At 71.4% G+C, this 21555-nt stretch overlaps 2 protein-coding genes across 3 annotated transcripts; one reads left to right on the forward strand and one right to left on the reverse strand.

Annotated features, from left to right (window-relative positions):
• Window positions 1-6750: 6750 nt before the first annotated feature.
• Window positions 6751-9837, reverse strand: ZNF511 (zinc finger protein 511). The gene is made up of 6 exons (XM_084244798.1): window positions 9481-9837; window positions 8995-9068; window positions 8604-8805; window positions 8333-8457; window positions 7489-7608; window positions 6751-6943 (listed from the first exon to the last, which is right to left on the reverse strand). Exons 1-6 carry the CDS (start codon window positions 9631-9633, stop codon window positions 6865-6867), a joined length of 753 nt encoding a protein of 250 aa, XP_084100924.1. The 5' UTR covers window positions 9634-9837; the 3' UTR covers window positions 6751-6864.
• Window positions 9838-11851: 2014 nt separating this feature from the next.
• TUBGCP2 (tubulin gamma complex component 2) lies at window positions 11852-21363 on the forward strand (the record flags this gene model as incomplete). Of its 2 annotated transcripts, XM_084244969.1 has the most annotated exons (17): window positions 11852-12001; window positions 13048-13176; window positions 13752-13928; window positions 14038-14194; window positions 14357-14564; window positions 14832-15031; window positions 15324-15513; window positions 15749-15894; window positions 16814-16994; window positions 17219-17399; window positions 18224-18396; window positions 18558-18686; window positions 18909-19029; window positions 19329-19472; window positions 19828-19956; window positions 20359-20522; window positions 20968-21363. In XM_084244969.1, the coding sequence occupies 17 exons, from the start codon at window positions 11852-11854 to the stop codon at window positions 21101-21103; spliced, it is 2715 nt and encodes a 904-aa protein (XP_084101095.1). In that variant the 3' UTR covers window positions 21104-21363. The 2 variants fall into 2 exon arrangements, with proteins under 2 accessions (XP_084101095.1, XP_084101094.1); XM_084244968.1 differs by having other exon boundaries at window positions 14038-14564.
• Between the last annotated feature and the right edge of the window lie 192 nt (window positions 21364-21555).

Genomic DNA, 21555 nt, shown 5'->3' on the forward strand with positions numbered 1-21555 from the left:
CCCCGCCCCCCCCCGCCCCCTGGCGCCGCCGCGCCCGCCCTGTGCCGCCCCAGTAAAGGTCTCTCCCCGCGCCCGGCCTCCCGCGCCTCTGTCCGCGGGCTGGGGGGGTTCCGGGGACACCCCTGCATCTGGGGCGGCCCCAGACGGCCCCGGGCGGGGGGCCGGGAGCGCCGAGGGCTTCTCGGGTTAGAAAAGGGCGGGGCTCGGGCGCCCCCTCCACCGCGGGGCGCGGGCCGGCGGAGCTGCCCCCCTTCTCCAGCCGCCCCGCCCACCTTCCGCGCCGCCGGCCGCTGCTTCCGAGGAGTGACGGGACGCCCCGGGGTGCCCCGAGGGGAGCCGGCGGGGCCCTCCCCGCCCCCCCCCGTCCCCTGAGCCGGGCCCGGCCCTTGCGGCGCCTCCCGCCGCTCCGCCTGCTGTTCTAAACAGTTAGTTACGCGCACAGGAGCTGGGGTGCAGGCCAGGGCCGCGGGGCGTGCGTGAAGGACCCCCGAGGGGCAGAGCGGGCGGATCCACTGAACACCCTGCGGGGGAGCAGCGGGGAGCAGGAGGGGCCTGCGGGGGCGCCCTGGCCGGCCGCGGCCCGAACCCGCGCGCAGAGGCTGGCGAGGGCGGACGGCGCTGTCGTTTCCCTGCGCGCCCCACCCCGCTCCGCTCTGCTGCTCCCCCAGCGCGGCGGCTGGGGCGGGGCCGCACAGAACCCCTTCCTCGGGTGGCCCCTGGGGGGCGGCAGACACGCCCCCCCAGGCCCCACCGAGGCTAGTGGAAGCTGCCCTGAGGCCGGGTGTGGGGCCGGGCACCCCCTGCCAGTCCCGCCACCCCATCTGGGCCTGGGGGACTCCAGCTCCCCACCCTTGCCACCTGGCTGCCGCCCCTGCGGCCGCCTCCCCCCAGCACTGGGGAGAAAGGTGGGGTGCCGGACCCCTGCCCACCGGGCAGCCAGCTGCCCCCCCTTCTGCAGCCCTTGGCCCTTGAGGTGATTATTTATTCTCCTGTGGGGCCGGCGGGCCTTCCTGCGGCCCCTGCCGCCCCGAGGGCGCGCCCTCTGCCTGCCACCGGCCCTGCCCGCGGTCCCCACGGGCGGGGGGACCTGGGACGCGACGTGGAGCTGGGCCGGTTGCAGCGCAGACCCAGGGCCCAGCTGGCGCCGGCGCCCATACCCCACCCCTCCGCCCAGGACGCGCCCAGGAGCCTGACCACCTGCAGGCGCCCCCCCACCCGCGTTCCCCCACGGCCCCAGGTGGGGTACACCGGACCCCAAGCCCCAGTGAGAGCGCCCGCTGCTGCCGGGCACTGTCGGCCGGCGTCCTCTGCTCTGCGGGCTGCACCCCTGCCGGACATGCCGAGGCTGCGCGCGGCACCCTGGCGGCCGCGAGTGCGCGAGTGGCCACTCCGAGGCCCCGTGTGAGGCCCGGGCCCCTGGGGCAGCCGCTGTGTGGGCTCCTGTTAGAAGCTCCTGCGTGGGCCCAGGTTCCCGCCGGCCGGCCCGGGGTCAGGCCGACCTCAGAGCTGGCTCCCTTGAAGAGGGCCGGGCCAAGCCCACGGTGCCGGAGTGGGGGCTACTGCACCCCACGGCCATGCCTGTCAGTGCAGAGGACAGTCCCGGAACCGCCCCCGATGCCCACCCCCTTCCCGGGCCAGGGCACAAGGGACACCGCCCGGCACCCCGCTGGCTGGACAGGCCTCCTAGCGGAACAGGCCGTCACGGATGCGCCGAGGAAAAGCGGCCCGTCAGGAACGCACCTGTGCGGCGCCACCTGTCTGGGCAGCCTGGGGACATTCGTCCTGCTTTAGGTGCTGGGGGTGTTTGGAGGGACTTTCATGACAGAGAAGAAGGGGTACGGGCCTCCCTGGGGGCGCAGGGGTCAGTCTCAGCAGCGTGAAGCTGTCCACAGCCTCTGCGGCACGAGTTCCAGCCCCAGCCAGGGAGCTACCCCCACGGTGCGGCAGACCCTCCCGTCTCCCGCCGCCCCCTCAGCGGCGTGTCTCAGTGGACCCGCCTGCTCTGCTCCCCGCTCTGTCTCTGGGGGGTCCCCTCACCCCCCCCCCTCTGGCTGCACCCCGGCTCTTGTGGGCACAAATAATCAAAAAAAAGTTCATTTAGAGGAAAAAGAACCAGAGCGAAGACTCCAAGGCGGCGTTGCCCGGAGCGCCGGGTCCTCTCGCGCCGCCCCGCGAGGCTCTTCCACGTCCTCGGCTCGGGCGCCTCTTTGCCCGCTGGGCGGCCCCCCCGCCCGGGCGCCCGCCCCGCACCCGAGGCCGGGCCCTGCGGGGTCACCGGCGCCCCGGGGGCCTCAGGAGGAGGAGCCGCGGGCGCCCCTTGGCGGCGCGGCCGGGAGAGACGCCGCGGGGCGGGCTTGGGGCGGAGCGGCCGCGGCGACACCCCGACCCCGGGGCGGAGGCCCCTCCCCGCCCGGCCGCGCCCGCCGCCAGCAGGGGCGCGAGGGCGGCGGCGCCGTCCGGGGGGCCGGGGGCGGCGCGGGCCCCGCGTCCCTGGGGCCGGGTCAGCCGCCGGCCGGCGCGCGCGGAGACCGAGCCCGGGGCGGTCGGGGCTGGCCCCGCGGACGCGCCTGCGGGCAGAGACCACGTCGACGGCCCGGGGCGGGGGCTTCCTGCGAAGGGGAAACGGGGGCCGAGGGGGGCGGGGGGCCCCGATGGGCGAGCGCCAGGCCGCTTCCCGCGGCCCCGGGAAGGGCGAAGACGCGGCCGTCACTGGGGGGAGGCCGAGGGGGAGCCCGCCCCGCGCCCCTCCCTGCGGACCCGCCCGCGGCGCGCCCCAATAGACGCTGCTTCAGCCACACGCCGCCGCCTCCAGCCTTTTAGGGTTCCTTCTCCACGCGCACGAGCTGGGCGCGGCCGGGGGTGCGGGGGGGAGTCTCCAGAGCGGGGAGCAGAACAGGCGGCCGGACTGAAGCCCACGGCTGAGCGGGCAGCGGGGACACGGGGAGGCCCGCTGCGCCCAGGGGGCTGCTCCTGGCCCGCGGGGGGACTCGCCCCGCAGGGGCTGCCAGAGCTGGGGCGCGCCGTCCGCACCCCTGCCTCCCCGGGGGCCACGTCAGGACCCGAAACGGCCCCCAGTCCCCCCGGGAAGCCGGGCACGACCTGCGCTGCGGGAGGAAAGTCGCCGCCACGAGGACCACGACGGGGAGGCCGAGCCCAGCGCGGCGTCCTCCGGCCCCAGGACTCGCGCGGCTCCTGACCCCCGGCGCCCCCTGGCCCGTCCCGGCGCCGCCCCGCGGGGGCCTCTCCCCCTGCCCGCCCTCAGCAGAGGCGGCGCCGCCCACGGCCCCCCTGGCCTGCGGCCCTGAGATGGGGGGGCTCCAAGCAGAGCGGGGCGCACACGCCCCCCCGGCCTCGCCCCATCGCCAGCTCCTGCATCCCCAGGACTCGCGGGACCCTCCGAGCAGCCCCCCGCCTGTCTCCCCCTTTTTACTCTCGCCTGCACGCCCCGGCCGTGGCCCAAGAGCAGGACAGGGTGTGCGGACACGGGGGCGCCCTTCTCGGTGCACCCCGCCAGCCCCGTCCTCCCAGCTCCGCCTGCCTCCCCGGGGAAGGAAACCGAGGCCGAGCCTGACCCCCGCGCAGGGGAGGGCGCGGGGCCGCGACCGCGGCGGCGGGAGCCCCGGGCAGACAGCGGAGCCCGAGCGCCCCGACACCCGCGTCCCCTCAAAGACGCCGCCGGGCGCGCGGGGCGGCCCCGAGCAGAGACGAGCACCCGCGCGCCCGCCTGGGGGCGTCGCTCCACGCCCCGCGCACTCGCCCCCCCAGGGGCAGCGTGAGCCCCAGGACTCCGCGGGCAGGGCCGAGTCACTGGGGGGGAACCCCCCAGCCACAGGCGGACGGTGGCCGCGCCCGCTGCCGGGAAACGCCCAGACCCCCACCCGACCGGGGCGCAGGCACCCCGCACCCCCGATGGGAGGCGCGCACCTGCCCGGGCGGGGCCGGGCAGCCCCAGGTGCCCCCGCCTGCCCGCTGCGCGGACACGGACAGTTGAAAACACGCCCACGCCTGGGCCTCCCGGGGCGCGGCGGCGGAGCGCTGGGCGGCGAAGCTGCCCGCGGCCTCTGCGGCGCCGGTTCGATCCCCGGCCGCTCCCCGGCCACCGGAGGAGGGTCCCACATGGCGCGCAGACCTCTCCTGCCGCCCGCTGCGCCCCTCAGCAGTGTCCTTCGGTCCTTCTGCCTGCTCTGCGCCCCGCTCTGGCTCTGGGGGCTCCTCTCGCCCTCCGCGCTCCTGCCTGTGCCCAGGGCTCGCGTAAATAAATAAATAACCTTAAAGAAAACAAATGCCCACGCCAGACGCGCCCGGAAGGGGCGCCAGAGGCCCCCGGGGTGAAGCCCCACGATGCCCCCCCATGGGGCCGGCCGCCTGCCCAGGGGCGCCCCTCCCTCGGCTCCGGTGGCCACGTCCAGCCACGAGCGCCCCACCACACGCAGCCCCCACTCCCACCCGGGGCCCCTGGGCCCGCGTCTCCTCCAAACGGGGAGCCCGGGAAGCCCTGGACCCGCGCCTGGAGCACCCCCGGGCGGCGCCAGCAAGGCCTGCGCGGGCCGCGGTGCCCGGGGGCCTCCCGCGCGGAGGCGCCTCCCCGCTCCCCCCCCGCCGGCCCGTCCGCCACGCGCGAGTCCCCTGCCGGCCCCCGGGCCGCGGCTTGGGTCGGACGCGTGTCCCGCGGAGGCGCCTCTTCTTCACGCTCGCGGGGCGGGCTCCAGGGTTGCTCCACAGCGGGCGGGGGGCGCACGGGCGGGCGGCGGGGGGCGCTGACCCCGGCAGGGACCACAGCCCGGCACAGGCGCGGGCGCCCCGCGGAGGCCCCGGCCGACCTGGGACGCGCCTGCCTGGCGCGCGGGCCGCGGCTGCTGGAAGAGGCGCTTCTTCCCGGCGGGGCCCTAACTCTGTGCTTGGCTTTGGGGGGGTCCCACGAGCCTCCCCGCAGCAGGGAGGGGCCGCCCCCGGGCCTCCGTCCCCCCCAGAGCCTCTCGCGGTCGGGCTCCGCCTGCCCCGGCGGGAGGCGACCACCGCGCGGCGAGCCAGCGGGCGTCCGGGCCCCGCGCTGCCCCCATCTCGGGGTGCGGCTCTGCCCGCGGGAGGCCGCGGCAAGTCCCGGCGTGGGGGGCGCGGGGGGCCGCGGAGGAGACGGGCAGGGACGCCGGGAGGGCCGAGGGAACCGGAGAGGCGCGGGGGCGGCGGAGAGCCCGGCCCGCAGCAGACCAGCCCCGACGGGCCCTCGCGCCCGGCCCGGCCCGGCCCGGCGCCTCCCGGTCACCGGCTCCCCGCGGCGTCCGCGGCTCCCCGCCGGCTCGGGGGTGACCGGCCTCTTTGGGACGCGCAGCCGAGCCCGGCCCCGCAGAGGCTGCACGCGACGCCCCGCCGGCCGCCGCTGCCCTCGCGCCCCGGCTGCCCCGCAGGCCGCGGCGGGCTTCAAAGAAAAGCGCCGGCCCGCGCGGGAAGAGGCCGCGGCCCACGGGCGGGGGACCCCAACACCGGCGCCCTTCCCGGGGCCGAAGGCTGCGCGGGCGGGGGGCGCTGCGCCGGCTGCCGGGACAGGCCCGCGGGACGCGGAGGCCCCGCCGAGACCCCGCGCGCGGGCGGCGAGACTCGCACGCTGGACCCCGCGCCGCCATCTTGGCCGGCCCCGCGCCCCCTGGAGCCTGTCCCCTGAGATGGCGGCCGGGGCAATGCCAGACCCAGGCCCGCGCCCGCGCGAAACTGCCCACCCGAGAGCCGCAGCCCGGCGTCGCGGGAGCTGGTCGGTTGGGTCAGACCCGGTGCCGCGCTGAGGCGCCCCAGGGCGTCGCGGAGGGACTGTGCTGGCTTCAGCGGCACCTGTTTCCTGGGGCCCGAGGCGCTGCACGTGGCTGGCGCCGCTGGGCCCACGCCCGGGCCAGACGACGGTCACGTGTCGCTCGCACGGAGCACACGTGTTAGGCGGTGGTCATGTGGCGAGGCACGCGGTACACGTGACTTCTCATGTGGCACCCGCGCCGAGCACACGTGACATGGTGGTCACGTGTCTGTTGCCTCAGTACACGTGACTGGTCACGTGCCGCCCGCTCCAGGTACGCTGGACGGGCCGCCATCACCTGGTGCCCAGACCGCGCTTGGGGAGGGTGTCGCGTGGCCCCGCCCAGACACGTGGCCGCCGCCGCCTCCAGGGTCGGGGCTGTGGGCGGTGTCCGCTGCGGGAACCTGCCCCGCGCCCTGCGCGTGCGGGCGGCGCGTCCGGTCCCCTCGTCGCGCGGCCCCGCGGCCCCGTCCCGGGCCCGCCTCGCCCCGCTCCCGCCGGGGATGGGCCGTGGGCGCCGCCACCCTGGCGCGGGCCCGCGGGGTCCGGGCGCCCTCGGCCCAGAACCCACGACGTCCCGCCGTCGGCGCGCCCCGGGCGGCCCGGCCCGCGAGAGGGCGGCGGGCGCGTCACGGGAGACAGCCCGGGCGCCTGTGGGCCGGGCCGGGCCGACGGGAGGGGGCCGGTCTCGCGGGCCCGTCGCCCCCGCACCAAGCCCGCGGCGTCGGGGCGGCTCCTCGCGGCTCCCGCCCCCTCAGGCCCCGTCCTCCGCCGCCACCAGGGGGCGCCCCGCCCGCCCGGCCCGACGCCCCCGCCGGCGAGGGGGCAGCGGAGGCCGCCCCGGCCCCCACCCTCTGAACCCCGACCCCGACCCCAGACGTGGGGGCGGCCTCCGCGCACACCGCACCCCGGGGCGGCAGCACAGACGACCCCAGATCCCGAGAAACGCCGCTTTATGTCGGGGCCCTCGCAGGGGCGGGCGCGGCCGCTCACACCGGGGCTCCCGCAGCTCCTGAGGGGCCCTGGCCGCGGCGCCCAGTCGGGGGACGCGAACGCCCCGCCTCCCGCGGCCTCCCGCGGCGTCACTGCCGGCGGCTGCTTGTCCTGCTGCTTCTGAAGCCCCTCGAGGCCCCCTGACCGAAGCAGACCGTGGCGGGGATCCTGAAAGGGACCGAGGAGGCGCCCTGAGCCGCCACCCCCGCAACACGGGCTCGTCCCGCGGGCTCGCCACGGGCCTCCTTGGCCCCGACGCTCCCTCTCGCGGGCGCTGGGGCGGCCCCGCCTGCAGCTGCCGACGCTGCACTGGCTCCCGCCGCCCGCAGAGGGAGGAGCCCGGACCTGCCCCACCCCGAGGCCCGCCCGCCGCCGGCCACGACGCCCCGAAGGGGGAGCGCGGATGTCACCCGCAGTCGCTGGGTTCCTTGGTGGCCTTTTCCCATTTGTTCAATGTCTTGCCCCAAATTGGCTACTTCAGCTTCACCCCATGAAAGCACAGTTAGTACTAGAAACCCAGGCGACCCGCAGCGGGCGGCAGTGCCCAGGAGGGCCCACCCACCCCAGTGTGGGCACCACCAGGACCGGGCTCCAGAAACAGCAAGAGGAACTGCAGTCAGGCTGTGGCCCCTGCAGCCAGTGCCCCGATGGCCTTGTGCCCCCAGGCCCCAGGGCTGGGCCCACAACTGCCCCTGGGGAGGCCAGACACCGACCTGCGGCCCGCAGGCCCTGGGGGGGCTGCCGCTGGCTCCGAGCAGACCTCCATGGCGTCTCCTTCCAGGGGCTCCCCAGCCCCCGGCGAGGCTTCTGCTGGCATGGGGGCCGAGACTGGGCTGTGGGGACAGGGGAGCATCCTCTGTGTCCTGGAAACAGCTCCTGAGGCGGAAGCGCCTTTCCCAGAAAGGCCCTTTTCGCTGTTTTCAGAGCGCAGCTTTTGGGGAAAGGAGAATGGCTCCACCAGGCCGTGGGGAACACGCGGTAGGTCCCCCTTCCACACTGCGCACAAGGACACTCCCACCTCGCGCAGGTGGAGTCACGTGGCCAAGCCCCACCCAGGGCGCCCATCACCACTTTGCCAGCTCCAGCCGCACGGGCAGCTGCCCCGCCTGCTAGAGCGCGCCCCGCGGAGGCGGCGCAGGGCCAGCGGAGACCCGCGGTCGGGGCTCCTCCCCCTGCTGCCGCGTCCCCACCTGCGGCTGCCTGGCAGAAGAGGAGCCCTCCATGCCGCGGCCCCTTCACTTTAACGACCACGTGCAGTCCCGGGCAAACCAGGAGAGGCTTCGGCCAGTGGAACTTTTCGGCGGGCGTGCTGGGCCCTTCCCACGGAGCTGGCTGGCAGCAGCCAGTTTAGACGCGCTCTGGCCGGGAGGCCCTGCGCGAAGGGGGACGACCCCAGGGCCAGGAGAGGGGGAGTGGGGGCCACCATCCCCATCCGCTGAACCCCACTGGGCCGCAGCCCCTCATCTGCCAGGGCCCCTGTGAAGGCTGAAGTCAACGCAGCCCCCGCTAACGTCACGCCCCCTGTGTGGAGGCCGCCGCCCCCAGGGCCTCACCTACCCCTTGTTCTTCCGGGGCTTGTCGAAGCGGAAGTCCGTGGGGTACAGGTGCTGGCTCACCAGGTGCTCCTTTCTGTCTCTGCTGCTCTTGAACTTCTCCGTGCAGCCTTCCACCAAACACTGATACTGAAACAGAAACGGGTCGCCCTCAAGGCCCCCAGAGGCCCTGCCCTGAACCCCAGTCCCGAACCCCAGCTCTGGTGTCCAGGGAGAGGCAACACCGCACCCAGCCCTATCCAGGGCTGGTCCAGGAACGCAAACAGATCACCCACCATGGCCTGCCTTTCAGACAGGACCTGGAACAGCGAGTCGTGCCACTCCAGAAGGTGGGTGTCCAGCAGGTGCCCGGAGGGAAAGGCGCGCTTGCAGAAGGAGCAGACGCTCCCGTGCAGCGAGTGATAGTGGTGCTCGTAGTCCTGCAGAGCGTCGAACACCTGGCAGCAGCCCGCCACCTGGCAGGTGAACGCGGGAACCCTGGCAAGGGAACCCAGGGAGGTCGCTGTCCCCGGCCCCGGCGGGGCCTCGGCAGCCCCTTTTGCGACCCCCTCTCCTTGCAAGGCCCCTTCCCGCGGGCCAGCTGTGGGGCGGCGGCCTGCCGCGCACAGGCGGCTGCGGATGGAGCACCGGAGCACCGGGAGGGGTCAGGACGGCGGGAGGGCTCACCTGGGCCTCTCCGGCGCCCCGGCCACCTGCGTGAGCATGTCCTGGAGGTACAGGTGCCGCTGAACGTCCCCATCCTGCAGGAGAGGCGCGCCGTGGGCGGGGCCGGGCTCCAGGTGCCGCTCAGCCCGGCCCCGCCCCCGAGCCATACCCCGGCCCCCGCCCCCCACCCCGCCCCCGCGCCCTCGCCCTCGCGCCCCCGGCCCCCGCCCCCCACCCCCGGCCCCCGCGCCCTCGGCCTCCCGCCCCCGGCCCCCCACCCCCGGCCCCCGCGCCCTCGGCCTCCCGGCCCCCGGCCCCGCGCCCTCGGCCTCCCGCCCCCGGCCCCCGGCCCCCGGCCCCCGCCCCCCACCCCCGGCCCCCGCGCCCTCGGCCTCCCGCCCCCGGCCCCCCACCCCCGGCCCCCGCGCCCTCGGCCTCCCGGCCCCCGGCCCCGCGCCCTCGGCCTCCCGCCCCCGGCCCCCGGCCCCCGGCCCCGCGCCGACGCACCTCGAAGAACGCGTGCTCCCGCGGGAAGCGCACCGGGCGCGCCGCGAAGCCGAAGGGCGCGGCCCCGGCCGCGGGGACCCGCTCCACGGGCAGCGGCTCGGCCGCCCCGGGGGCCCCGGCCAGGCGGGCGCGCAGCGCGGGCGGCAGCTGCATCGCGCCCGCGGCGCCCCTGCCGGCCCCCGTCGCCCGTCGCGCCGGAAGTGACGCGCCGTGTCCCGCGACGTCGGCGCTCGGCGGGCCGGGCCGGCGGCGCCTGGGTGAGTGGGCTCGGGGCCCCCGCCCGCCCCCGCCCCTGCCCCCCGCCCCCGCCGCGGGGCCCCCCGCCCCCCCGGAGCCCGCGGCGCGGTCGGGCCGCCTCGGCTCGCGCTGCGCTTTCCCGGGGCCCGGCCCGTGCGGAGCGGCCTGGGCGCCGCGCTGACGGCGCTTCCGTGCGGGTCCCGCCCTCGGCCTCCCGCCCGCCGCTGCCGCGGGCGCCCCTCGGTCTCCGTGGCAGCCGGAGGGCCCCTCCCCGCCTCCAGCCCCGGGGGTGCCGCTGCGGCCGCGGGCCGGTTCCCGCAGGGACCCCCAGGTCTGGGGGGCGCCGACCCTGGGGTTCCCTTGTGTCGCGGGCGCCTGGCGTCCCTCCCCGCCGCGGGGTGCAGCTGTGCACCCCGCTCAAAGGAGCGCTCTTCACGGGCGCGCCCTGCCCGCTGCACGCGGGGAGCTTCGTCCGGGGGTGCGCGCCCCTTCGCGTGTCCTGAGCAGCGTCTGTCCAGCCCCGCACCCGGCGGGCCGGGGTGTGGCGGGGGCGGCCGGGCGGGCGTTTGTTGTGCTGCCCGCGGGGCACCTGGTGGGGACTCAAAGCCGCTGGGAGGCAGCCCGGGGCTCGGGGTGCTGGCGGGGGCGCCCTGGCTGGCTCTTGTGAAAGGAACCGCTTCTCCCTGCCGGTACTGCTGCCTCCAGGCGGCTGGCCTGTGCCGGGTGGGCGCCAGGCTTGCTCCCACTTCTCCAGCTGCAGCGCACCCCCACTGCCCCCCATGGCCCTGGCTTGAGGCCACTCCGCTGCACAGCCCGCCCAGGCCTGAGCGACGGCCTTGCACCCCTTTGGCACAGAAAGCCTCGCTCCAGCCCCCGCAGCCCCCCAGCCCCTAGTGCCAGGGGTCCAGCCCAGGCCGCCCAGCACTTCCTGGCCCGGAAGCAGGGGTGTCAGGCCAGTGTTTGGTGCTTCCATAACCTGGACCGCGTGGACACAAGAGGGGTGTCCTGGGCCACACAGGGTGGACACGCTTCCTCGCGAGTCAGCACGCGCATAGCGCAGTGCTGGGCATGCTGCATCCGCTGCGCTGGACACGTTGCCAGCTGTGGGGCAATTTAGCTAGGAGTCATAACCGTTCTGGGGCCGCAGAGCCTTTGAGTGTGTCCCAAAGTCTACACAGAGGACTTGGCCTGTGACTGCCCCCCCACCGGGGGCGCGGTGGTCCACGGGTTCTGGTCAGGAGCCCTGTGGACGCCGGGTGAGAAGCGCGTGCTGTGGCATGTCGATCTCCTCGCCCATCTGTCTGCTGGGCAGTCCTTGGCGCTGAACCTAGACCTGCTGCGGCCGGGGGGCGCTGATGTCTGCGCAGTGGGATCTTGGGCTTGCACCCAGAGGGTTCTGTGCTCTGTAGGGTGATGCTCGGACCCTTGCCCCACAGAGCAGGCCAAGCTGCAGGGCCCCGGCCCCCATGCTAGGCAAACAGCAGCTTCGCAAGCGCATCTTCGTGCAGAGCCAGGCCAGCCCAGGAAGGCCCTCTGAGCTGGCCAAGTGAGAAGGCTGCTCAGCCGGGCGTGAGTGCAGCTGGGCCAGAGACAGGCCTGGGCCTCAGGGTGGGAGCTGGGGCTTGAAATCCGTGCTGGGGGGTTGGGCAGGGGTGCCTGTGCTCTGGAGACCCAGGCCCTGCAGGGGGCTTCCCCTTGCCCAGGGCCCTGTGGGCCAGGCCACCCGTGGGAAGGAGGCTGGGCCTGGAGGGTCAGGTCCACACTGGATGTGTCAACTCCCTGAGCTGAGGCATGAGCCTTTGTTTTTTAATAAATTTTCAGGGTTTTGTGAAATCTTTCCCTTGCCTTGTCCCCCCATCCTAGAGCCTCAGCCTTGCTGCGCTGCCCACGTGCTCAGACGCCCTCTGTTTTCATGGAAGTGGCTGCTTTTCTCCATCTTTTTACTGAGGTGGTGTGGCCGTGTCTGCTCCCCTCCCAGGCAGCCTTGGGCCTGGCCTGCTGGGGCACCTGCGCCAAGCACTTTAGGGCGAATCCGGCTGTCGCCGGGCAGTGTCTTGGGGTTCACACCTGTCCTGTAAGCAGCCATCTGTTGCCCCCGGAGGACGAGTGACACTGACATCATCCAGCCAGGACCATGAGCGAGTTCCGGATCCACCACGACGTCAACGAGCTGCTGAGCCTGCTGCGCGTCCCGGGTGGCGACGGGGCCGAGGTCTACATCGACCTGCTGCAGAGGAACCGCACCCCCTACGTCACCACCTCTGTGTCAGCACATGGTGCCAAGGTGAGCGGGCCGCACTCAGTAGTTCTGTCCACACGGGGTCTGCCCCTCAGCCCCGGCGGGAGGGCCTGGTGGCACAGGTGGGCCTGGGATGGGGAGTCGCTCCAGCTGATGCCCCTTGTCCACGCCGAGATAGTTTAGTGTGTTTTTTGGTTAAAGCTGCTGTGCATCAGCATATCTGTAAGCGTCAGGCCAGCCTTCATATGCCTTCTTTAAGAGAGAGCTTTGACGTCTTTTCTTTTTAAAAGATTTATTATTTAAGCACACAATAGCTGAGGCGTAGGCCAGAGATGGGGAGAGGTGAGAGGATTCACCAGAGATAGAACAGGCGGAGCAGAACAGGCGGATCCACTGAAATCCACTGCTGAGGGGAGCAGCAGAGAGATCTGCTGCGCCCTGTGGGTCAGGTCTCTGGCTGGCGATCGAACTCAGGCTGCAGTGGCTGGCGATAGCTCGATAGTGCTTTAACTTAATCTCTGCACCACCATGGAGGGTCTGGGGTGCCGGGCTGGGTGGGGATGGCCCTGGGGCTCAGGCAGCTCGTGTGGAGAGAAAAAATGTGCAGGACTCAATGCGGTTTTTTTTTTGTTTTTTGTTTTTTGTTTTTTGTGGGACCCTCGCCGGCGGCCAGGGAACGAACCAGCGCTGCAGAGGCTGCGGGCAGCCTCGCAGCCCAGCGCTCAACCGCTGCACCACCAGGGGAGGCCCTGGGGTGTTTTTTTTTTAAGTTTTATTTATTTATGCATTCAAGAGCTGGGGTACAGGCCAGAGATGCGGGGGAGGAGAGAGAGGATTCACCAGAGACAGAGTGGGGAGCAGAACAGGCAGACAGACTGAAAACACTGCGGAGGGAAGCAGCGGGCGAGACAGGAGAGGTCTGCCGCGCCATGTGGGTTTCTCCCTGGCCAGCCTGGGGATTGAACTTGTGCTGCAGAGGCTGCGGATTGCTTCATAGTGCAGTGCTTAACCCCTTGCGCCACCAGGGAAGCCCAACGGGGTATTTTTCAAGTGCTTGATTGTCACTGACCGGACACATTTATGCTTTTCAGGTTAAAATAGCAGAGTTTTCGCGTACTCCCGAAGACTTTTTGAAGAAATACGATGAACTAAAGTTAAAAAATACTCGGAACCTCGACTCCTTGGTCTACCTGTTGTCCAAGCTTACGGAAGACAAAGAGGCAAGTTCGCTGGGCGCCAGAGAGGGCCACTGTATCTGCGGTGGCTCATGAGGTGCAGGGTCCTAACAACCTGTCCCTGGCCTGATGTATGTGGTCCCCTCAGCTGGGGCAACACCTTGCAGAGCGGCTGCCTTGACACTGTCACATCACGGGACCTGCTTCCCTCACATGGCGACATGTTCCCTGCCTCAGCCCTGACCTGAGGTCATGTGGGCTGTGTTCCCCGGGCCTCGTGGGTGCTGAGGGCTGCTGGTCGTTGCGCTCCAGGGAGCCTAGCCCTGCTGCCCATCTGTCTCACTGTTGCCGTGGTGCTGAGGGCAGCAGCGGGCAGGCAAGGAGGGACCTTGGTCCCTGGTGACCCCAGGCTGGAGGCAGGTGAGGCATGGTCTCCCTGCCGCAGAGGCTGTGCCGTGGGCAGCTGTTGGGCCCCTCCCCACTTGCCTCGGGGACATGGTGCTTGTGGCATGAAGCGCCCAGACAGGCTGCCCGTAGGAGCTGCCGCTTGCGCTGTGTAGGGCCAGGAAAGCCGGGGTGTGCGGGCTGCAGTTGAGCCATGGGGCCCCGTGTGCTTGCAGACTCTGCAGTACTTGCAGCAGAATGCCAAGGAGAGGGCGGAGCTTGCAGCCACGGCTGCCGCCAACAGCACCCCTAGTTTCGGTGCCACCGCAACAGCCTCTAAGATCTCCGCGCAGGAGCTGGAGGAATTGAGGAAGCAGCTGGGCAGCGTGGCCACCAGCTCCACTCTGCAGCAGGTAGCTGCGCCCCGCGCAGGCCCCGCGCACACCAACACTCCCCCACCCCGTGCGGCGCCTGACAGGCGGCGCCTCTCTCCTCTCTCCCCGTCTCCACACGTCTCTTCAGTCCTTGGCGCTCACGAGGAAGGCGCTCCGAGACAAGCAGAGCAAGAAGAACTCGGGCCTGCACCTGCCGGTCTTCCCGGCGTGGGTGTACGAGAGGCCAGCGCTGCTTGGGGACTTCCTGGCGGGCGCAGGCCCGGAGGACACAGCGGTGCCCATAGGTGCGTGCGCCCTCCCCCACGGGCTCCATAGCCCGGCTGGCGCTTTGGCATCTCGGCCTGTGTACCCTGTGGGGCCGGCCTGGGCGGATGAAGGGCCTGGTGCACCCGCAGCCAGGGAGGCGGGGAGTGTGTGGCGGTGGCCCCAGCTCTCTGTGCCTACAGGCTCGCTGCCCCTGGCTGCACAGGAGTCGGCCCTGGTGGAGGACCTGCTCTACGTGCTGGTGGGTGTGGACGGCCGCTATGTCACTGCCCAGCCCCTCACCGGGAGGCAGGGCCGGACCTTCCTGGTGGACCCCAACCTTGACCTGTCCATCAGGGAGCTGGTGAGCAGGATCCTCCCGGTGGCCGCCAGTTACTCCACTGTGACCAGGTAGGCGCAGCCGGGCCCCAGGGGACACAGGCCATGGGCCTGCTGGGGGCATGCTGTGTCTGTCGTCCCGTCCTCCCTTGGGGGAGCTGCACGTTCGCTCCCAGCTCCCTCCAGGCACGTGTGAATGGTCAGGGCCCTGTGTTCTGACTCGTCCCCTCTGGTGCACGGTTCCTTTGGGAAAAGCTCCTGAGGGGCCGTTGCTCCCTTCTGAGGGTGGTGCCCTGGGCGGCGGGCCTTTCATCATGAGCTGTGCCCACCTCTGCACAGGTTCATCGAGGAGAAGTCTTCCTTTGAGTACGGGCAGGTGAACCATGCCCTGGCGGCCGCCATGAGGACGCTGGTGAAGGAGTACCTGATCCTGGTCACCCAGCTGGAGCAGCTGCAGAGGCAGGGTCTGCTGTCCCTGCAGAAGCTCTGGTTCTATGTCCAGCCGGCCATGCGTACCATGGACATCTTGGCCTCCCTGGGTATGTGTCTTTTGTAGCACCTTGGGGGGCCAGGGGCATGCGCCAACCTGAGGTGGGGCCCCTGGAGGTAGGACCCGGGTGGCGGGCAGAGGACCCCCCAGGCTGGGGCACTGTCTCTCACCTGGGATTCGGAGGCCCGTGCTCTATCGGTTGACAGGCAGGGGAACTGGAAACTGGCGGGCTAATTAGCAGCTGCAGCTTTGCAGTTGTGCATCTCTCCAGGATGGGAGAGGGAGGGGCCAGGGGAGCTGGGGCGGCTGCACTCGCCTCCTGAGCGACCCTCCCCCCACAGCCACAGCCGTGGACAAGGGCGAGTGTGGGGGGGGCGCGACCCTCAGCCTCCTGCACGACCGCAGCCTGAGCTATACGGGGGACAGCCAGGCCCAGGAGCTGTGCCTGTTCCTCACCAAGGCTGCCAGCGCACCCTACTTTGAGATGCTGGAGCGGTGGATCTACAGGGGCATCATCAACGACCCGTACAGGTGGGGCTGGTGCTGTGGGGAGGGGGCTCCACCTTGCCCTTGCACCCAGCATGCGCATGTCACGCCCACGATGAGACCTCTGGCCCGTGGGGAGTGCCTGTCGAGGTGCTTGTGGGGGAGCCATGAAAACCCAGGTGGTCCTAGAGGCGGCTCCACCGCCGGCCCCCAGAGCACCCAGCGGTCAGCTCCAGCGCGGGCTCCCGGCGCCCTGACGGCCTCCCGGCGGTGCCCGCAGTGAATTCATGGTGGAGGAGCACGAGTTGCGCAAGGAGAAGATCCAGGAGGACTACAACGACAAGTACTGGGACCAGCGGTACACGGTGGCGCAGCGGCAGGTGCCTTCCTTCCTGCAGAAGATGGCGGGCAAGGTGCTCAGCACAGGTGCGGCGCTGCAGGGCCTCCTGCTCTGGCCACTTCGCCTGTAGAAGGCTGTCCCCACCCAAAGCCCATTCTCTGCGCTCCATGCCCTGGCCAGGTGCGGGGTCACCTGAGCCTTCGTCTCCCGGATGCCCCCGGGGGGAGCCCCACCTGGCCAGCACCTTTGCAGAGCTGTCCATGAGGGTCAGGCCGCCCCACACCTCACTCTGCCCCACCTGTGGCCAGTCAGGCCAGTGACCCTCAGGGTCTAGGGGTGGTCACGAGGACACAGGTGGGGTCCCCCTGGGGAGACGAAGGGTCCCGGTGCAGGGGCTCCTGTGTCTGTGGAGTGGGGTGCGCCCTCCTGGTAGGTGGAAGCTCTGCAACCCCATTGTTAGGGTCTTTCTAGTGGCCCCGGGGGGATAGGACGGTGGCTTCAGTGACAGGTGCAGCCCCAGCTCTGCGGTCACCTCAGTCCCAGGGCTCCGTGGTCGTGGTGCTTGTGGGAGCAGAGTTCCCAGGGTTTCGGGATCTTGACCCCAGGGACAGACCCTGTCGCAGTCTCTCACACGCCAAGAGAAGTGGGCATTGGGCCAGCAGTGACCACCGCTGGCCAGGAAGCTGACTTACAGGCGCTTGCAGACACCTGGCTGAGGGCCTCGTGCCGGGTCCGAGCCCTGACGCCTAGCTGTGGGGGGGGTGGGGGGGGCGGGCGTGTGCGAGCCTGGTCCTCACGGGGGCCTCTGGAGGCCACTTCTGTGCTCTCGGTCAGAAAGTCCCGACACAAAGGACCACAGCGGGCGCCAGCGTCTCCACTCTGTCCTCAGTGCCCATGGTGGCAGGCAGAGCCCACTGGCCATGTCCCCGACCTCAGGGCTCGAGGCTGCAGCAGCCGGGCCCAGCCAGTTTTCTGCGGAGCTCGTGACCTGCTGTCCCCTTCCAGGAAAGTACCTGAACGTGGTCCGGGAGTGCGGTCACGACGTCACCTGCCCCGTGGCCAAGGAGATCGTCTACACGCTGAAGGAGCGGGCGTATGTGGAGCAGATCGAAAAGGCCTTCAATTATGCCAGCAAGGTGCTGCTGGACTTTCTGCTGCAGGAGCAGGAGCTGCTGGCGCACCTGAGGTGGGCCCCACGGCCACGCACCCTCCCGCCTCGTCCCCCCCGCCTGGCCTCTGCAGAGTCCCTCCAGAGCCTGCCTGGAGCTGGCCCCTGTTCACCTGCTTACCACCTGACCCTTGTTGGGGCCCCGTTGGGGCAGGTAGTATCCCGCCCCACCCCCACCCTCCGGTGGGCGCCCTCTGCCCACGCCTGCTCTCCCCACTGACGCATCCTGCCCCACCTGGCAGGTCCATCAAGCGCTACTTCCTGATGGACCAGGGGGACTTCTTCGTGCACTTCATGGATCTCACGGAGGAGGAGCTGAAGAAGCCGGTGGACGACATCACACCTACGCGCCTGGAGGCGCTGCTGGAGCTGGCCTTGCGCATGAGCACCGCCAACACCGACCCCTTCAAGGATGACCTCAAGGTGGGCCGGCCCGCCCCATCCGCAGGGTCCCCGATAAGGGCTGGCCCCCTGCTGCTGGCACTGGTTTGGCTTCGTGCTCGGGGTCACCACGAGCCTGGGGGCTCCCCTGTGGACAGGGCTCCCACAAGCCGTGGGTGGCGCTGGGCCCAGGGGTGTCCTGGTCGGTGCTGGCCTATCCCCAGTGGTCTCAGGATTCATGCGCTAGGGTGTGGGGGAGCCAGTGCTCGAGCCTGTCCGCGAGGTTGACGGCCACACGCGGCCTCCACGTCTCGTTTGGTTCATGGCGTCTCCCCTTGCGGTGGCGGCTGCCCGTGGCCTCTCAGATCCGGTTTTCGTCTTGTCTGCGTCTCGTTTCCGAGCGCCTCGGGTGCTGTCGCCACTTTTTGTGCCAACACTGAGGAGGGGGAGGGGCCTGCTTCATGGGTGCCCTGGCCCGGGACGTGTGGCCCCGGGGGTTTCTGATCTCCCTTCACTTCCCCTTTGACCAGTCTCAAGCCTGTGATCCTCATAGCGGTGCTTCTGCTTTTGGGGCGGCGTCTGGCTCGCCTGGGGCGAGAGGACACCACAGCTGCTGAGGCAGGTGGCACCCCCGCCCTGGTCACCAGGGGGTCCTGGCTTGTCTGACGCAGTGGTGGTTTCTCGCTTACTCACTGGCATCTCCCGAATTCCTCTTCTCTCTCTGTGTGCGGACGGGAGCGGCCAAGCTTTTGAGTCATGGCTGAGCAGGGTGCGGCTATGTGCCCGGGGCTTCCCGCGCGCCTGAGTTTGCCCTTGGCGGCTGCTGCCGTGGGTGGGGCCGGAACTGATGCTGTGTCTCCCCGCAGATTGATCTGATGCCTCACGACCTCATCACCCAGCTGCTGCGGGTGCTGGCCATCGAGACCAAGCAGGAGAAAGCCATGGCCCAGGCCGACCCCACCGAGCTCACGCTGAGCGGCCTGGAGGCCTTCTCCTTCGACTACGTCGTTAAGTGGCCGCTGTCGCTTATCATCAACAGGTGAGCGGGATGGACTGTGAGCTCCATGCCGCCGGGCCCGCCTCCCTCCCGGCTCGGGCCACGGCCAGCTGCAGACCTGCGCTCAGCCCGCCTTGCCCAGAGCTCCCGGCCAACCTGGCCACTGGGGCCTGTCCCAAGCCGTTGCCTCCCTCCCGCCCCAGGAAAGCCCTGACGCGCTACCAGATGCTCTTCCGGCACATGTTCTACTGCAAGCATGTGGAGCGGCAGCTGTGCAGCGTGTGGGTCAGCAACAAGGCCGCCAAGCAGAGCTCGCTGCACTCGGCCAAGTGGTACGTCCCGCCTCAGGAGCTGTGCTGGGCCAAGACCCTGCCAACACCGCCCGCGAACTCCAGGTCGCGCCTGTGCACGTGCACGGGACAGGCCTCTGGCCCCGCGGCCAGCTGGGCAGTGTGGTTGGGAGCCGGTTCCAAGGCTGGCACCCCCAGGGCTGGAATGTGGACCGAGGGGGCAGCGCCTCCTGATGCCTCCCAATACTCCCCATGTGCCCTCAGGTTTGCCGGGGCCTTCACGCTGCGCCAGCGAATGCTCAACTTCGTGCAGAACATCCAGTACTACATGATGTTTGAGGTCACAGAGCCCACCTGGCATGTCTTGGAGGAGAACCTGAGAGGCGTGAGTCCGCCGAGCCAGGGCGCCACCGTGACTCCAGGGGCGCGTGTGGGGCCTGTGCGAGGGCCGCGGGTTCTGGTCAGCGCGAGTGGGTGTGTGCGGGGAGCCCTCGGGGTCCCCCCCAGCTCTTCCCAGGCCTGCTGGGACCCATCCCCATGGGAAGTGTCTCCCCTCTTTCACCCGTGACCAGGGCGGGGGCCGCCCCGGGCATGTTGAGAATGATCAGGCCCCACAGTCTACAGGGTGGTGCAGTCGGGGGTGGAGGGTGACCACCTTGGGGGCACTGAGCCGGCTCCCCACAGGCCTCCAACATCGACGACGTGCTGGGCCACCACACGGGTTTCCTGGACTCCTGCCTCAAGGACTGCATGCTCACCAACCCCGAGCTGCTCCGGGTCTTCTCCAAGCTCATGTCCGTGTGCGTCATGTTCACCAACTGCATGCAGGTGCCCGCGCCCCACCCCGCGCCCCCCTGGCTTCCCCGACTCCGCCCCCGCGTCAGGACTTGAGCCACGGGGCCTACTGACTGGTCTCTTCGCCCTGTGGCCAGTGCTTGCCCAGCAGGGGCAGCGCCTGAAGCTAGCACGGCAGGCAGAGGGCTGCGCGAGCAGGAGAGTGGGCACCCAGCTCCTCGGGGTCGGGAAACAGCCGCGCAGACAAAACTACTCCTGAGTTCGGGCGGGGACTTGGGGCAGTGTCACCGGCGCCCGCCCGCCACCCCCGAGGAGAGCAGGGGCCCACATGGGGTCGCAGAGCCGGCAGGCACCTGTCCCCAGCAGGCCCTTCTCTCCCCAACACCAGAGGTTCACACAGAGCATGAAGCTGGACGCCGAGCTGGGCCGGCTGACGCTGGAGCACGGCACGATGCTGGGGCCGCCCACGGAGCCCGAGCTGGCAGAGGAGCGCGCCCGGAAGGAGCTGGCCCGGAAGGTGCGCCCTGCGCCGGGCTGGGGACCCCAGAGCTGCCGCCCCAGAGCCACACCCCCGCCCTTCATGCCCACCTTTGCTTGGCCCCAATTGCAAGCCCAGAGGTTCACCGGCTACGGGTGCCTGGGGTCGGGGTGTGGGGAGGGCCATGTGCCGGCAGGTGCCAGCCCCAAGGCCTTTGTGGGGGGTGCAGGGGCCCAGCGCCCCCCGACAGCCTCCCTGTGGTAAGCAGCCCACGTGTTGGGGGGGGTACATGCCTGCACCTCCCTGTCCCCCACGCGGCTGCTGCTCCACCCCTTCCCTGTGACGGAGTCGCCTGAAACCGCTTTCTTAAACGCGGGGAGGGGTCGGGAGGAAGAGGCGGCTGCTGGGGCGCCAAGGGGTGGAACTCGCTCCGCCTTCCAGCACCTGGCCCAGCATGCAGACGCGCCCCAGCTGGCCTCCGGCTTCGAGGCCACCATCAGCAAATTTGACAAGAACTTCTCGGCCCACCTGCTGGACCTCCTGGCCCGGCTGAGCATCTACAGCACCAGCGACTACGAGCACGGCATGGCCAGCGTCATCTCCAGGTGGGCCCTCGCCGGGCGGACCCCAGGCACCCCGCTGCTGCCACGCGAACCTCCTCAGGTCACGGCCTGACGGGCAGGACGCCCAGCCCGCCTGCGCCAGCCCCTGACGGGCCTCCCCCTGGGGCCCCTGGGCATCCCGGGAGCGGCGTGCGGGTCCCACGGGGTGTGGGAGTCGGGGAGTGTGATGGGGGCCCTTGAGGAGCAGCCGGGGCACAGGTGGGGGCAGCAGGCCCGCCGGTGGCGCTTCTGCGCTCGGGTGCTGGGGCCCGTGGAGCCCAGCTCAGCCTGGGCCCCCAGTGGGGCTGGGGTGCTGGGAGCCCCACGTCCAGGGCCTGGATCAGGGTGAACCAGCACGGGCTGCGGGCAGGAGCCCGTGGGCGTCTGCGGGCAGCGGGGCTAGCTCGGCCCGGGCCGCCAGGCTCAGCAGTGCCCTCGCTCCCTGCAGGCTGGACTTCAACGGCTTCTACACCCGGCGTCTGGAGCGCCTGTCCGCAGAGCGCAGCCAGAAGGCCGCCCCTCCCGCCCCCGGCCCCCGGGGGGCCCCTGCCCCGGCGCCCAGGGTCGCGGTCCCAGCGCAGTGAGACGCCAGCCGCCCTGCCCGCCTGCGGCCCCGGCGCCCGCCCGCCGTCCACGCGCAGCGGCGCGTCCTGTCGCTTGTATTTTTACCTCAAATAAAGACAGTGAAAAGCCCCATTTGAGCAACATGGCGATGGCGACCAGCGTGACCTGGGGGGCTGCTCTGCGGGGAGGGCCGAGGGCTTGGCCGAGGCCTCTGCTTGGCGGCCACGGGACCCGCCTGTCCCTGTGCCCCCTGCTGCCGTGAGCACCTCAGCTGCAGACGGGCAGGAGTCCCCAGGCTGGGAGCGGGCGCAGACCCTCCTGGCTGGGCCTCGGCGGCACCCCAAGGCGGGGGGTACCCAGCGGCACAAGCCGAGCTCACCACAGACCTCAGGGCACCCCTGTGGGCAGGTTGCCCCTCATTGGGCCCGTGACCCCCAGAGGAGCGGCTGTCCCCCAACACAGGGCCGGGCCT

The sequence above is a fragment of the Talpa europaea genome (genome assembly GCF_964194135.1).
Source record: "Talpa europaea genome assembly, chromosome: 10".
Classification (NCBI taxonomy): domain Eukaryota; kingdom Metazoa; phylum Chordata; class Mammalia; order Eulipotyphla; family Talpidae; genus Talpa; species Talpa europaea.

What these genes read in the sequence shown, in the direction of transcription:
- ZNF511 (XM_084244798.1), bottom strand. Translation starts at nt 9,633, where the DNA reads ATGCAGCTGCCGCCCGCGCTGCGCGCCCGCCTGGCCGGGGCCCCCGGG. An exon ending in GGGAGCACGCGTTCTTCGAG is followed by an intron (nt 9,069 to 9,480) that starts GTGCGTCGGCGC and finishes CCTCTCCTGCAG; the next exon opens with GATGGGGACGTTCAGCGGCA. An exon ending in AAGCCCCGGAAGAACAAGGG is followed by an intron (nt 7,609 to 8,332) that starts GTAGGTGAGGCC and finishes CTGTCCCCACAG; the next exon opens with CCCAGTCTCGGCCCCCATGC.